The sequence below is a fragment of the Dendrobium catenatum genome, unplaced genomic scaffold (genome assembly GCF_001605985.2).
Source record: "Dendrobium catenatum unplaced genomic scaffold, ASM160598v2 original_scaffold_260866, whole genome shotgun sequence".
Taxonomy (NCBI): Eukaryota; Viridiplantae; Streptophyta; class Magnoliopsida; order Asparagales; family Orchidaceae; genus Dendrobium; species Dendrobium catenatum.
In genome coordinates this window covers 38,177-51,498 of record NW_021579265.1, presented here as the reverse complement: position 1 = coordinate 51,498, position 13,322 = coordinate 38,177, and the positions used below count along the sequence as shown (strand labels likewise).

General features: G+C 38.8%; 1 protein-coding gene across 2 annotated transcripts in view; it reads left to right on the top strand.

Annotated features, from left to right (window-relative positions):
- LOC110102055 overlaps window positions 1–12,693 on the top strand; it is a 33,211-nt gene extending 20,518 nt beyond the window's left edge. Inside the window, exons 11-17 of one of the 2 annotated variants that reach the window (XM_020830223.2) lie at window positions 8,919–9,038; window positions 10,498–10,723; window positions 10,850–10,909; window positions 11,005–11,178; window positions 11,261–11,370; window positions 12,299–12,424; window positions 12,509–12,693. In XM_020830223.2, the coding sequence (XP_020685882.1) occupies window positions 8,919–9,038; window positions 10,498–10,723; window positions 10,850–10,909; window positions 11,005–11,178; window positions 11,261–11,370; window positions 12,299–12,424; window positions 12,509–12,530 (838 nt within the window). In that variant the 3' untranslated portion in view covers window positions 12,531–12,693. Of the gene's footprint in view, window positions 1–8,918; window positions 9,039–10,497; window positions 10,724–10,849; window positions 10,910–11,004; window positions 11,179–11,260; window positions 11,371–12,298 lie in introns of both variants that reach the window. The other variant, XM_020830221.2, reaches the window with a different exon arrangement.
- The last annotated feature ends 629 nt before the right edge of the window (window positions 12,694–13,322 follow it).

Here is a 13,322-nt window from a genome sequence, read left to right as displayed (position 1 = left end):
AAACAAAACCTATATAATAGAAAATATATTATATTTGTTAAAATTTGTGTAGTTTAATAATTCATATATGCGCACATATTATAGAAGTATAATTTGTGAATTCACTGACTCATCTAAAATTACAAGTGTCATTAAAATGGGGATTTTTTTTTGTAGTGAGGATCCAAACTTACATTTATCGTACTCTTTTTGAAAATGTTTAATAATTTCGTTAATATTTTTAACCATTATTATTACATTCTTACTCTTTATTAAGCCATTATATTAAACTTCTTACAATATATGGATAACTTTCTAACTTCCACTTGTTTGTGTGTAGATCTTAAATATGTAGTAGTTTACTCATAGAACTTTGATGACACATATCTACATCTTAAAATGTGTGAGATTTGGCTGAACACTACTTTTTGCATGTATTTTCACTAGAAGATTCATGAATGAAGTCTCTTGTAACTATTTTGTCTGCTAATAATCTTGATCTTTTTCCATTCCATTAACATCCAAATGTTAAAATATGTTAAGGTTGATGGAGTTGCGGACATGCCACAACATGCATTTTTTTAGTGCTACAGACTGTCCTATTAAAATCTCTTTGGATATGGTTGTTGCAGGAGATGGAGCGTTCTTCTGATATGCTTGCCTGCTGGTTTACTAGAGGTTGCTGATCCTTCACTCTCGAGCAAATTTTTCCATCGTCAGGTTTGTGATCGTTAGAGGATGATACACTTAGTCCAGTCATATGATTTGTTTTGGACAAGGATCAAAATAGTCCCTTAAACTCTTTATAAAAGATTAAAATGATCCCCAATTATATTAAATCACCATTTAGGTCCCTCAAGTTCTTAAAAAAGGAACCAAAAAAGTCCCATGGTGGGAACTTTTGGTTCCTCTTTAAAGAATTGATGGACCAAAATGATTGTTTAATATAGTTGGGGATCATTTTGGTCTTTTATGAAAATCAAGGGTATTTTTATCCTTTCTCATTTTGTTTCATTACATCTATATTTAGGATTTACCAGCACACCGGTTCTCTTTATGCATGTACTTATGCATTATTTCAGAATAACATATTATTACTTAATTTACAGCATTGGATGGATGAATCTGATAGCATACAAGATGCCATTATTAAGCACAAGCCGCTGTGGGAGTCATACTATCCTCAGCGTAGCAGATTATAAAAAGAAACAAGGGAATGTGTACAAGACTTATGGGACCAGAGTAGTCCCAGTGTAAGCATCTAAGCCTATCTTATTATCTCTGACTGAGAGTTGTACATAAAAAATAAATCTCTTTCCGAAGCCAACGAAAGTGACTCCTTTCGAGCAGCAAAGTATGTTCTTGTTGTCCTTTTTGCATTTCTTATTGTCACCTCTTCTCAAGATTATTTGGCAGGTTTATACTGCTCTGCAAGCATGCGAAGGCAGCCTATAGCTAAGAAGAATGCACATTATATTTCCGTTTACAACATGGACATTTGAAAATTAGATTTCTTATTTCTCTATACTTAATGCGTATTACCAACATATACAGGTGCATGCATCTTTATATGGGTGCATGCAACACAGATGTATTCATCAATTACGCATTGATCTGTTATCTGTTAACTGCTAACATGCACATTTATATGCATAAATGCTAATCAAATTGCTTAGTTTGCAAGATATTCAAAATGGAAAACTATACTCAATCTTTGTTTATCTCGCAATTTGATCAGATTATAGTAGACCTATTTAACTATATCTAATATGTAAATCCATTGTGGCCCAATTTGAATGCTGAAGATATGAGAATATTAAGATGGAATATGTGGCATAGGAAGTAGAGGATCTTAGGTAGCTTCTATTTAAGATAAGGTAATGAGAAAATAAGTTAGGTGGGTTGGACAGCAACAAAAATGATAGGAAAGACATAATTATATGGATATATAAAATTAGTGGAAATTATAAAGTAAGCTTACGACCTGCAATACCCATCTGTGAGTATATAAGCGACATGAAGAGCGAATATTCTATTAGTAAGTTCGTTATATCTACTGGAACATTCATTGTGAAGTACTGAACACGTGAGCTCCACTAAACTCAACCAAACACACCCCAATATATATCCAACAACCATATTATCATATATTCATCATCTCCAGTATGATTAGATCATCCCAAATATTTCATTCAATCAACTACAAAGTCTTCTAGTAAACATCAAAGTTCATGTAGACAATATCAAGTTTCCATTATATACATTATGATAGGAAATACTTGATTTCAAGTATTTCTAACCACTTTCGACGAAGAAACAATGAGAACAGCTGTCCACAGCAGAATTGGCACAAAATATGGGAGAATAAATAGCAACAGATCATGGAAAGAACTTGAGCACAGACAGGAAAAGAGATTAAGTCACTCTATATGTAGAAGTCAAGGTACTATATAACTAGACAAAGCAAAATAAAGAATTCTAATCGAAGGAGGAATCACATCGCACTCCTCCCAATCTCTAGAATTCGATCAGAGCCTAGCCACCAAATAAAACAAGAACTACTCACAAATTCTCAACATAACTAATCTATCCTTTTCTCCCTACTTAAAGCATACAATTCAAAAATAACATAAAAGGACCTAATTGCCCTTGCTTCCACTCCTTTTGACTCCAAGATTCAATTTGAAAAGCAAAGGACCCCACCCGATTGCCTCCTTGCGGTTTCCAGCTCCCTGTTGTTTCCGTCCGTCTTCTTCTCCCGTAAACGAACAGAGCCGGCCCAATGGATTGCCGGCGTGGACCGGTCTTCTCTGGACCGGTCTAACATTACCGCCCTCCCAAAGAACCATCTTGTCCTCAAGGTGGAAGTCAGGAAACTGTTGCTTCATCCGCTCGTATGGCTCCCACGTGGCTTCGTAGTCAGGGAGGTTCTTCCATTTGATCAGGACTTCTGTGGCTCCATCTGCTTTTTGACGAACCTCCATGAGCTCCAAAGGTTCCAATATCATTTCCATTTCATCTGTTAATGTCCCTGGTAACTCAGAACTAGTAGTATAATTTCCAATGGCTCTCCTTAGCTGGGATACATGGAAAACTGGATGGATTGTCGCTGTCGGTAGTAACTTCAGACGATATGCCACGGCTCAATTTTCTCCAGTACTTCATAAGGACCGAAATACCTTGGAGCAAGCTTCTCATTCCTCCGGTTTGGCGATCGTTTTCTGTCGATATGGGCGGAGTTTCAAAAGTACCTTCTCGCCCACCTCAAACTGAATATCCTTATTCCTTCCGATGCCCATCAGCTTGTTTCTTCATAATCTGTTGAGCCCTCAACAGATGTCTTTTTAACTCTTCAGTTCTTATCCCTCTCCTCCAAGTACTCCTCTACTGAAGACACGGGTGGCTGCTACTCCCAAAATGCACCAATGGGGCGGATCCCTTCTGTACAAACACCTTAAATGGGGTCATCTGAGAGGTGAATAAAAGAGTGTTTGTACCAGTACTTGGCCCATGAAGCCATTTAGCCCATAGCTTGGGTGTTTCTGATGCGAAGCATCTCAGATAAGTTTCCAAGCTCCTATTGACTACTTCTGTTTGGCCATCCGTCTGTCGGTGGTAAGCCGTACTTCTCTTTAGCACCGTCCCCTACAGTCTGAACAATTCTTTCCAGAAATGGCTGAGGAACACTTTATCTCTGTCTGATACTATCGCCTCTGGCACCCCGTGTAGTCTGATTATTCTCCCTGATGAAACTGACGCTACTGTCACCGCGGTGTATGGATGGCGTAGAGGAATAAAGTGAGCATATTTGCTCAGTCTATCCACTACACCAAATCATAGTGAATCCTTCAGATCGGGTAGCCCATCAATGAAGTCCATAGATATCTCCTCCCAGACTCGTCCTAGTAATGCCAATGGCTGCAGTAACCCCCTGGTGACATCACGAGATACTTATTTCTTTGGCAAATCTCGCACCTGGATACCATCTCTTCCACATCTCTATGCATACCTTTCCATTACAACTCTGCCGCTAGCCTCCTATAAGTCTTTAGCACTCATGAATGACCTCCCACTGCAGTTCCATGGAACTCCCGGAGGCAATTGTGGATGTGTACTGACGTTTTGGGCAACACAATCCTCCCCTGATACAACAATCTCTCCTCCAACGAGTACCCTGGATGGCCTCCTCTCCTTCACTAAGTCAGCTCTGAATCTTGCTTAATTCCTCGTCTTTAGCACTCTCCTCCTTTATGGCTTCCCAATTTAGCATCATTGGGATTGACACAGCCACTGTCTGCAGCTAACCCATGCACCTGGACAAGCATCTGCTGCCTTATTTCTACCCATGGCCTGTATTGAATCTCAAAATCATACTCGAGCAGTTTGGATAACCACCTCTGATGCTCCTCTGTTACCATGCGCTGCTCCAGCAAATATTTCAGGCTCTGTTGGTCGGTCTGGACATGAAATGTCTTCCAAGTAAGTAGGACGCCACTTCTGGATGACCAAAACAATTGCTATCAACTCCCTCTCATAGACAGTTTTTAGCTGGGCTCTGGCAGTCAACACCTGGCTGACATATGCAATGGGCTTGTGACTCTGCATCAACACTGCTCCCAGCCCGTATCCTGATGCATCATTGTCTCCACTATAAAGGCTCTAGTAAAATTCGGTAAAGCTAAGACTGGAACTGTGGTCATAGCTTTCTTCAACTGCTCAAATGCTGTCGTTGCTGCCTCCCCCCATAAAATCCATCTTTCTTCAACTGCTCAGTGAGTGGCCAAGCTATAGTGGTGTATCCCTTCACAAATCTTCTGTAGTACTCTGTAAAGCCCTAGGAAATTCCCCTCAGCTCCCTTTAGATTTTTGGGCAGTGGCCACTTAAGCAATGGCCTCAATCTTGACTGATCTGCTGCTACCCCTTCCTTAGATAAATCACATGACCCCAAGTACTCCACACTGGCTTGTGCGAAGCAACACTTCTTCAAGTTAGCCCTCAGCTGGTGCTCCTGGAGAACCTCTACACCTTCTTCAAGTGCCCCCAGTGCTCTTCCTCTGTTTTGCTATACACTCAGATGTCATCGAAGAATAACCAAAAAACAAATCGCCTCAGATACTGTTTGAAAATCGTATTCATGAGTGCCTGGAAAGTGACTGGAGCATTGTGTGGCCAAAGGGCATCACCAGGAACTCATAATGGCCCTCATGAGTTCTAAAAGCGGTCTTGGGCACATCTTCTTTTCTTCATTCGAATCTGATGGTATAAGTTCAGGTCGATATTGCTGAAAATCACCGTTCCACTCAATCATCAACAAATTCGTCAATCACTGGTATGGGAAACTTATCAGGTACCGTTTCCTTGTTGAGTGCGCGGTAGTCTACACAAAACCGCCAACTGTCATCCTTCTTTTTACCAATAGAATAGGACTAGAGAACGGGCTGGTGCTAGGCCTGATGATCCCTGCTTCCAGCATTTCTCTGATCAACTTTTCTATTTCATCCTTTGAACTAAGGGCAACGGTAAGGTCGCACGCTGACCGACGACACTCCCTCTCTTAATGTGATGGCGTGCTTCTGCTCCCTGGGTGGTGGCAACCCTAGGGGGGTTGAAAAACCTCCTCGAACTCCTCGATCAAGCTGCACAGAGAGGGGTATGTCTCCCCATCCTCCACACTCACTCCCTCTAGTCGGTGTAATTCCACCAAGTAGCCTTTCCCTTTTCCTGAATTGTTTTGATTAGGGATTTAAGAGAAACCCCTGCCTTGGTCAGTCCTGCATCCCCTTGAATCACCATTTCCTTCCACCTTCACCAACTCCATCCGCAGTGTGCCCCAATTGATTTTGGTTTCCCCCAAAGTCTGCAACCACTTCATCCTTAGGATGACATCCATACTCCCCAGTTCCAGGGAAGGAAGTCTTCCTTCACTTGTATGCCTTGGATTTTCACGCACCACTTCTTCTTTGCAGATTCCTCTCTCAGTTCTACCTTCCAAGTGCCCATCATCACCCCATAGCCCCAGTTTCCACTAACTTCATATCCAACAGCTCCACAATCTGGGTGAAATGAAATTGTTGGTTGCCCCACTATCAATCAACACCACGACTCCATGGTCAGCTAATCTCCCTTCACCTTCATTAGTGTGACTCGAGTGAATCCCACATTACAGAGTTGAGAAGACTTCTGCCACATTCAGATTGCATCTTTTCCTCCTCCACCTCTGAATCGCTCCCCCACCCTCTTCGTCTTCCTCGTCTTCGCAAATGAGGAGAACTTTGAAATATTCGCATCCTTGCACTTGTGCCCTGACAATGTATTTTTCATCACATCGGAAACACAGCCCTTTCGTTCTCTTTCTCTTAGCATTATCCTTGTCAGTGAGCCTCTGAATTGTCCCCCCATTTTCTCCTTACTGTGTTTTTTCCTTTGGAATTTTCTTTCATCCCTCCTGAGAAGCTCCCTGGTGGCTAGGTGGGTAGTCGTCCACCTGTAAGTGCCTCCTGAGCTACTACTACTCCTCGCTCCCTTCTCCATGTTCTTTTGATTTTCGACCAACTGTGACAAGCTTCATGGCCCCCTTAGTCCTGGGCATTAGGACCTTCACCGCTGCTCACACCTCAGTCTTAACCCCTTCATAAATTTCCCTCCAGCACGTCTCGGACAAGCGCTCCACCCGCGTGGCCAAATGCCTCAAACCTCTTCTCCGATAGTCTGCCACAGACCCCTCTTTCTAGGGCAAAAGAACTGCCTCGTAGAAGTTCCTCCCCGATCGGTTTGGAAACGCTCTAACAAACTGTCCTTGAATTCTCCCCAGCTCCGAATAGGCCTCCTCTGATCACTCCACTCAGCGTACCAAGAGAGTGCCTTCCCTTCCAGACAAACAAACCTCTGCCGATAACTTTCCTCTTCCGTCAATCCCCGTCTAACAGCCAAAGTACTCCACTTGTAGATCCACCCATAGCGATCCTTCCCTTCAAAAAATGGGCATTTCAATTTCTTTTCCTAACCTTCTGATCCCCTCCATTTCCCCTTAATCCTCCATAATTTCCCCTCTCCCATGTGCCTTGGCCCCCCCATGTCTCCCGTTCTTCCCTGGCTCTACCATGCCCCAATCCCCCTTCAAGATCCCCTCTCCGATCGTCAAAAAAAGCCCCCTGAAGTCCATAATAACCCCCCCCCCCCCGGTGCTCCCAACCAGCACCTCTTGGCTCCACACCTCCATAGTCTTGCCTTTCCCATATCTTCCTCCTCTCTCCTCCCTCTGGAAGGGCTCCAAATGAGGCCTTCCCCTACTTCCTTCCACGATTTCCACCTCCTCTTCCTCCCGATGGATTTAAGAGTTGGTGTTCTTCTCTGCTGGCCCTTTTGCATCAGATGCCGCCGATTGGGTTTGAAACTCCAACATCTTCTTCATCATTTCTCGTAGATCGGACACTTGCCCCTCCATGGAAGACATTCGTTCCTTCACGGTCTCCTTGATTTGATTTATTTCCCCTTCAATTCGCTCCTCCAAAGCGTCCACCTTCTTAGCCGCCATCTCTTACGGCTTGAAAATTTGATGACGATCTCTAGGTCTGAAAAAAATTTCAGCAATTTCCTCTTCGCCGGCACAAATTTCAGCCGCTGAAATTTGTCAAAAACAGCCCACGATTGGTCCCAAGACTTGCTCTGATACCAATTTGATAGGAAATACTTGATTTCAAGTATTTCCTAACCACTTTCGACGCAAGAAACAGTGAGAACCTGCTGTCCACAGCAGGAATTGGCACAAAACAGTGGAAAAAAAATAGCAAATCTGAGAGAAATAGTGGAGAAAAAGCTTGTGTTTTACTAGTAGATGCAAGGAAAATAGCAAAGATACAAGGATCCTCTATTCGAGAGGAGGATCGCACTCTCCCAATCCTCTCTGGACCGGTCTAACACATTACCTTATCATGATTCACAACTTACATCAAAACTAAATATCAAAACTTGAAGTATCAAATCCAAAACATGATTCTCACTCAAGCTCAACTTTATTCTTCCCTCTGTTTGCAACAAAAACCAGAATAATATAGAAGTTTATAAAAGTATTTTTAATCATTTTCATGATATGTGAAATTTGAGAGAGAGAAAATTTTATGTCCATTTTACTTATCTTACCTTTGAATGTTATGTGATCTTCTGAATGTTATTGGTAGCTCAAAGGTAACATGTATATAAGTTGTGCAAAATGATTTGCACATAACAGGTTTATAAATATTATGTAATACAAAAGAAGAAATACTAGAGTATGATGATTCATAAAGCCGACATAGTTGAGATATGACTGATGATGATGTCAAATTAAAAAAAAGTCTTTGGGCTATTCCAAATGTGGTATCATCACTTATCCAAGAGTTCATTTAATTGAAATTTATCAATTTTAGTGGTGATGGGCATGGCTCCAATTATGAAAACATTTGTCCTTTGTGGATGCATGGACTACTTTTTCCTCTAGCTGCATGTTGTAGTTGTACATATGCACAATTTTGTCTATTTATCTATTTGGTGCTGCATTCCCTTGATACTCTATGGATTTTTTCACTGGATTTCACAAATGTAGAAAGGCCATGGTGGTGTACCTTCTAAAGTTGTTTCCTGTAAAAAGTTTGAATTGTACTGTCTTTTTCTTTTTTCTTTTTTATGGATCTGCTTGAAATATTAAAACTGTGAGTTACTTACCATTTATATTTTAAATTTTATATACAATCATCTCAGTTTGGATTTTGTGATTAGATTGCTGGAATAATGTTGAAGGTAATTCATTTGTGAAGTATTAATTGCGAACAATATATTCTTGGTTTTCATTGGTGCATTGAGGTCATCTCCTGATATTCTGCATGATTTTACATGACTGTTCATTAAAGCTTTGTTGAAAATCTTGTAGATAAATTTACCAGTTTTTTGCTACTCTTGATAGGTTTGTGCTATCTATGGCTGGTGTTGACGCAAACCTTTTGATGGAAGATGAAAGCCTTGTGTGGACAAGCAAGGATGTAGTTATTGTCCTTCAGCATGATAATGAGAAGATACCTTTAAGGTGCCCTAAATATATCTCTTATAAGGTTTTTTTTTTTTTTAAAGAACCTGCTTAATAAAATTTATGGCCACAAAGCTGCCCTTCTATAAAACCTCTGAAAAAAAAACATAGAAACTTTTTTTCAACATGTGCTTAGTTGACGATTGCGTCCTTATTCTAGAATTTGACTTTATCTGATTAGTATGGTTGTGTCACTATCATAAACTACTTGTAGTTTTTATACCTAAAGATTCCGGAATCCAGACGTACTCTACTACTTGCAACTTCAACAAAATACTGCAATTGTTAACGGTTTAAATATTGTCAGCAGTTTCGAGAACTACTACTAGTGGTTATCTTGGTATTAACTTATATTGCTAGATTATTATGAAAAAGTGCGTGTAGAATGAACTAAATTGAAATGTATCCACACCCTAGCTGAATTCTGTTTACCATGCCTGAAATTATTTTCAAACCAAATGACAAATCTCAATGAGTCCTCATAGAATTTCATCTGACGAGCTTAAACGCAGCCAACAGGAGTAATTAGCGAAATATTTAGCTGGCCGTGCTCATCTTTTCTTGCTTATCTTCTTTCCTCTTGCAAACTTAAATACGTCCTTTGAGAATTTTTCTGGAGTTACTGCAAGCATGGAAAAGCACATTCACTAAGGATTTTTGAGATTGAAAAACATAGTGTTATAGCAATACGCGTTGGCTTCCTTTTTCTGGAATAAGATGCCGGTACGCAATAAAAAAAATTCTAAGCATCTTATTTTGTAAGAGATTAATATGCACAATAATTGCAAAACCAGGATAGATAGAGAAGGGACTTGCCTCATTTCATTACTCTTCTATTTTTCATGCTCTCCCATCACTAAAGAATGGTTAATTTAACTTTCTGTACTGGAATTTGGTTTAGCAACTGGAGTTGGGAAATCCTGAGTTAAGGTTAGATGAAACTGTGTTACTTATTTCTCAATACCTTTGTGATTGCAGGACATCCAAGTTGTCAGATGGTGTCGGACATTTAGGCTTCGTTTGGGACGACTTTTTTACTGCTTCATAAAACGGAGTTTTAGTACAAATTTTTTTATTTTTGTACTAAAACTCCGTTTTAGAAAGCAATAAAAAAGCCGTCCCAAACTAAGCCTTAGGCTTCGTTTGGGATGGTTTTCCTAGTGCTTTTTAAAGCAGCATTTTAGTACAGCATTTTAGTACACAAATTAAAAATTTTGTATTAAAATGCTGTTTTAAAAAGCAATAAGAAAGCCATCCCAAACAAAGCATTATTCTCTTAAAAGCTGTTTATTGCTTTTTGCTTAAAGTTATTATTAATTTCTCTCTTTAGAAAATCTGGAAGATGAATGCACATGCAGAGTATTCCTTTATTCCATTTGTTTGAGAGTTTTTCTTTGAAGTTGGGTCTCTGTTATAGTGTTTTTACCTTTATGAGGTCAACTTATTCATATATTCACAGCTATGTTTCTGAAACAACAAAGCAGTATGCCTTTCCCTCCATGGCACAGCGTCACATCCTTGCAGGATTAGCATCAGCAGTTGGAGGTTTAAGTGCGCCTTATGAGAGAGCATCACATATACATGAAAGACCCATTGTTAACTGGCTTTGGGCTTCTGGTTGTCATCCATACGGACCATTCTCCAATACATCTAAAATTAGTCAAATGCTACAGGATGTTGCCTTGGTAAGGCTGTAACTATTCTTTGTATAGAAGAATATATACAAAGATATATTTGTTATATGTGGTTCTAAGATAACCTATCAAGTATAACCAAATGGATGACCTTTTTTCGATCTTCTGCTATTGCAGAGAAGCTCCATATATGCAAATGTTGATGCTGCTCTTCGCAAAATAAGGGATACTTCAGAAGTATCATATCGTCTCCAAACTAGTCACTTTTTTTTCTTTTTCTATCGCCCATGTCAAGGTTGAAATGAAATTAATGAATTCCTATGCTTGTGTAGGCTGTTCAGTCTTTTGCATCCGAGCACCTCAAGACTCCACTTGGTGAGCCTGTGAAAGGAAAGCGAAATAGGTCTGCAACTGATCTGTGGTTGGAAAAGTTTTACAAAAAGGTTACAAATTTACCAGAACCGTTTCCACATGAGCTTGTAGAGCGCTTAGAACAATATTTGGATGTAAGTAAACTAATGTCTACTCTGCGACTATCTGAGTGTCTGCATCTTATTTGTACATTTTAAAAAACACTTCTTTCAACAGAAAATTGAGGAACAATTGGTGGATTTATCTGCACTTCTATATGATCACCGGTTTGAAGATGCATACCAAAACAGTACCGACATATTCCAGAGTACCATATATACTGATCAGTAAGTTTCCTTATCCATTACTTCGTGAATGTAAATATTAAGGAATGAATATAACTTGTAACCTAATAGGTTATTGTGAGTCCTCTTAATTTATAGATTATTGATGCTTATTAGGAGTCTTTTTATTCGACAAATTTTATTAATGTCAAAGCACTACAGAAAGAAAATTGTTAGACTGGTCCAGCCGGTCCAACGGGACCGGCTTACATGAACAGAGACGGACATTTCCGCCTCCTATATGCGCCGAATGCATGCCTGGGCGTGTGTGAGTTGTTTATAAAGGATTTTTGATGGAGTTAAGAGGGAAATTTGAATGTAGGGACTGTTTAGGGATTTCCTTTTGACTTTTATGCATTAAATAGTTTGTTTTGCTAGGGTTAGAGCATCTTGAATTTGGCTGAAATTTGAGATCTCATAGGTTTTCTTTGAGCTCTAGCGGCGTCCAGCGATTTGTGAGAGATCGATCCTCCTTTCGAATAGAGGATCAATTGTATCTTGTTATTTTCTTCCGTAGTTTCACTAGTTTGTTTTCTTGCAATAAAATTACTGTTTTTATTGGTTTTTCATTGGAATCGGGGAGATTTCTCGGTGTTTTTGCTATCTTGATAGAATTTACTTGAAATGCAATCATGTGTTTTCTATCAAAAACATCAATGAAGAAAATAAGCTTTGGCTCCTCTCTCACTCTCAATTGATATTTGGACTCATGGGCATCATATAATTTTCCGTCTCTTCTTTCTTAATGAACTTCTAGAGTTTTTATGTTATATTTTCCTTAATTTCTCTGGTTTTTTTTGTGTTTTACTGCTTTCGATCATTAACTTATGGACTTCTCTGCCTGTGTAACTTAAATCTGCTGCTCTTCCTGCGCTATTTATTTGTTTACTTATTAATTTATTTGGCTTTTTTATTGATGATATATATACAGTTATGTAAAGCGCGTTTTAGTTGCTGAAAAGGATAAAATGAGGTGCTGTCAGATCGAGTACAAATTTCCTGCACGTTCTTCGCAAGTTTTCATTTATGGGGGAATACTTCTTACAGGATTCGTCGTGTACTTCTTTGTTATCTTCTTTTCATCCCCTGTTCGCTGATATCTTCTGATAATGGTTTAATTAAGCTGCCTTCAATTTTGTAGCCCACACCCAAAGAGATGTTAGCGGCACTGACATTTTCTCAACTTTAAGCAGGATGAGCTCTCCAATCATCGGGTTGGTTTATTTTAGGATGGGTGTAATATAAATTTTAATTCATTATTTATATATTGTATTCATCCTAAAGTAAATCTAATTAGTGTAAAACTCATTGATTTGGGTTAGCATATATCTTAATCTTTTTTTTTTTTTTTTTTTTTTTTTTTGCGCGTGAGATTGAGAATTATGTGTTTGTTGACACTTGAATTATATAGGAAAATGAATGATTTTATTTTTGTATGAATTAAGTCCTATATTTGACTCAAATTTCATTAAAATAGGCTTTTATAATCATTAAATTTATTTTGAGAGGCGTGCTATATAAATTTTTTATTAGTTATTCATGTAGTCAAAAAGGTTGGATTCATATCATATAAAATGACGGTCTTCCGATGACCTGATTAGGAAGTAGATGTATTAGATTTGACTTAAATTAAGAAAGGTAGGGATATATCAAAAAAGACTTGGTTAGATAATATTAGAAATGATATTTTTTATTAGATTTAAATGATAATTTGACTTTTTATATGACAGAATGGAGAAAAAGGATTCATGTAGTTGACCTCATGTAGTGAGACATGCTTTATTTTTAATAGTGAGACAAATGTTTTATGTTGTTGTTGTTATAGCTGTTCATGTATTCCTCTCGTCTAAGGTATATTTCATCTTTTTATTGCAATTAGGATTTTAATTTGGGTATTTTTTTACACTATTTTTAAGAAGTTTGCATGTTAGGAAGTTATTTTCTATAATATTTTT